This window comes from Palaemon carinicauda, chromosome 32 (genome assembly GCF_036898095.1).
Source record: "Palaemon carinicauda isolate YSFRI2023 chromosome 32, ASM3689809v2, whole genome shotgun sequence".
NCBI classification, from domain to species: Eukaryota; Metazoa; Arthropoda; class Malacostraca; order Decapoda; family Palaemonidae; genus Palaemon; species Palaemon carinicauda.
This window is the reverse complement of record NC_090756.1, coordinates 79,702,826-79,705,971: the sequence shown is the minus strand read 5'-3', so window position 1 is coordinate 79,705,971 and position 3,146 is coordinate 79,702,826. Positions and strand designations below refer to the sequence as shown.

Genomic DNA, 3,146 nt, shown 5'->3' with positions numbered 1-3,146 from the left:
CTGAGTAATGTGAGTTGCGCTCTGATTAGCTGAGGAGCTCTCTTGGCGCATCATATGTTCAAGCAGTTAACTGTTTTGCTTATTTCTGCCTGTCAGGGCACCGTGATTGGTGTGAATTTCTATGGAGGGGGGGAAAGGTTTTTGTTGACAGATGGGCAGGAGGAACAATTTCTGATGAGTGTTTATAGAAAATTGCTCCTCTATCAGGAGGGCTTTCACTATCCTAAGTTTGGACTCCCACTTGCAATATTTTTGTCGAGCAATGCCGATTGTTGCCAGATAACTCCAGAAAATGTGACCATCGGTAAATCGTGAAAATGACAGTGGGCAAGTTTGTCTCAAATGACGGGCGACGAGTTTCTTGAGTTGAAGGTACGAGCGACATGGCACCGGGAGCATGTGAACATCGACTGACTCACAGGATGAAATAACTATCCCATACCTGGGGCAGGCCAATGGTCCTTGGCACTGATGGTGGATATGTTTCTCCATGAAAGAGAATAACTTGTAGATCCATTTCTCCACGTCAGTCAACCATGTCATTGCCACACAACTGTTGTCCATTTGGTGAGGATATCCCCTTATCTTGTCGTCTTTTGTGTGCAGCCACCGTGCAAGCTCTTCGTAGAGCAGTGAGGGGGTCGTTGAGCTGGACTTCTTGGTGATTGTTCGTTTCTTCTTTGCCATATTTTTGTACTCTGGGGTCCTGTGGTCATACAGGTATAGGTGGTTCTGGAGCCATTTGCCAAGGTCACTTTCCACCCTCTTGGGCAGAGTGATGTGGCACAACTGCACCCCATATCGGTATATCCTCTTCGTCCACCACCTCGTCCTTGTCCTCGCCCATCAATGGAGGGGTTGTGCTTTCTTTCTCCAGTTCCACCTCTTCCTAATGCTACTGGGGTGCGAAGACATCGTCAGGTACTATGACCACAGCATCATCCTCTATGTTAACGATTGGCAGGCTTGCACGATCCAGCGACCCATCCTGGCCCGGGTCGTGATCTTTTGTCCTTAGTAATTCATCTAGCAACACACTGGGTGCTCTTGGGTTGCAAACATGTCTTGGCTGATATCGGAAGGCGCGGTTTGGGCCTTGACCAGTGCAGGTGGTCGTGTGAATTGTCCTGGAGGTAGTATGTTGGACTTTTTGGGTACCTTCATCCCTTTCACGTCCTTTTTCAACTTGGGCATGGTGGTAGTGGTAGGCACAGCATCAGACTTGGGCATGGTGGTAGTGGTAGGCACAGCATCAGACTTGGGCATGGTGGTAGTGGTAGGCACAGCATCAGACTTGGGCATGGTGGTAGTGGTAGGCACAGCATCAGACTTGGGCATGGTGGTAGTGGTAGGCACAGCATCAGACTTGGGCATGGTGGTAGTGGTAGGCACAGCATCAGACTTGGGCATGGTGGTAGTGGTAGGCACAGCATCAGACTTGGGCATGGTGGTAGTGGTAGGCACAGCATCAGACTTGGGCATGGTGGTAGTGGTAGGCACAGCATCAGACTTTGTCAAGGTGTCATAACAAAGGTCCTTAGGCATTGCAGAGGTCTGTGGCAAGCTGGCAGGAGGTACATTGGCTGAGTAACAACACAGTCACTTGATGCATCGTGAGAACTGGTTGGTGATGCCCATACGGCCTCCTTATATACGTGCGAGACGGCTAGCATGCCACGTGGTGGGTTACGTTTGAATATATTTGTTGCTTCATCGATTTTGGTCATTCATACATTCACAAGCCTTTGAGCGATGTTGCTCCTCATTCGCCATTTGTTCCCTGTTTCGTCTTAAATGCCTGGTTTCTAAGATCGTCTCGTCCAAGATCAAGTTCAAACCTGTGATGCCTTGTGCTTGCAAGTGCATATTGTCGTTCACCCTAAGGGATTCATCGTGAACAAAGCAGTTGTATTACGCAATGTCATCTTGATCTATTATTTTTATGGAAGTATCTGGCAGTAATCGGCGTCGCTAGGCGAAAAATCACAAGTGGGAGTCTAGACTAAGGTGCCTGCTGTTGGGCTGAGGTCATTGTGGGCCATCGAAAAGCTTATCAAGACCATCTGACATCAAATCCTGGTTTGGAAAGGATTATTCATGCCTGAAAAATAAAAGATGTTGGTTTATTGGCCAAGCATCTGGACATCACCGGTTAGGGCTGGCTCCCTACCAAGATTTGGTAGTCTTCCTGCCGTAATCTTGAGTCCTGACAGATATAAGTTATAAACCGTTGGTTTTTCCTCAAAAGGTAGAATCTTAAAGATTATCCTTGAGGTTGACTTAGGAAGGATTGCGGTTGGTACCTCAACTCGGGTAACCAGTATTCTGCAATAAACAAACCACTTCCCTGCGCAGGACAAGCATTGGGCACTGGGTCAGTGGAGTGTTTCACAGCAAAGAAGAGTTCATTGAGGCCATTTGATGTACAAACTTGTTGAAGAATGCATCTCACCTTTTTTCCTATGCATTTACTCCACAAAAAGGTCCACTGGTGTATTAAAAAACTAGAGGGCTTTCGCTCCAGAAAGGATTAGTTCCTTAAATTACTTCCAGACCTTCAAATCTGCTACATTCTCAGAGACAGTCAGTCCTCGATAATCGTGGGGTTAGGTAACAGAGACAAGCATGAATACTTGCTACCGTAGGATGAATCATCTCATAACCTAACAACTCACTGCCCACTGTCTGTGTGTGGTCGACTGACACACTAAGTAACCCACTGTACAGCCTAACATTGTTTTTACTGGGTTTCTATCAAAGAATAAGTATTGCATCAGTATATGAACACATTTCAGTAACTGTAAATGTACATGAGTTTACTATATGTACGTATGTACGTACGTATAGTACACAGTAAGACTATGGTGTAAGGTTCATGACCCCACCTGCAAGGTTCCACAGATCAAAATCATAAGAGATTGACCCCGAGTGTTACAAATCGGGTCTCCGGTCTCTCTCCTGCCTCAGAATGTTCCTGAGATGCTTTAGTGACAGAATGTCCTTCAAAAAGAGTTGCAAGGAATATGGAAGTGTCCAATGACAATTCAGTGTCTTCTGATTATCCGGAATTGCTTGTTTTATGCAAGACGAAGACGGAGAAGCCAGGCTCTTCACACCATTCTTTTCTTTCTCCCCATGAATGATAG

General features: G+C 46.3%; 1 protein-coding gene across 1 annotated transcript; it reads right to left on the bottom strand.

Annotated features, from left to right (window-relative positions):
• Positions 1 to 1,026: 1,026 nt before the first annotated feature.
• LOC137625676 (hepatitis A virus cellular receptor 1-like) lies at positions 1,027 to 1,545 on the bottom strand. The gene has a single exon (XM_068356586.1). The coding sequence runs from the start codon at positions 1,543 to 1,545 to the stop codon at positions 1,027 to 1,029; it is 519 nt and encodes a 172-aa protein (XP_068212687.1).
• Between the last annotated feature and the right edge of the window lie 1,601 nt (positions 1,546 to 3,146).

Coding starts and splice junctions, on each gene's coding strand:
- LOC137625676 (XM_068356586.1), bottom strand. CDS start 1,545: ATGCCTAAGGACCTTTGTTATGACACCTTGACAAAGTCTGATGCTGTG.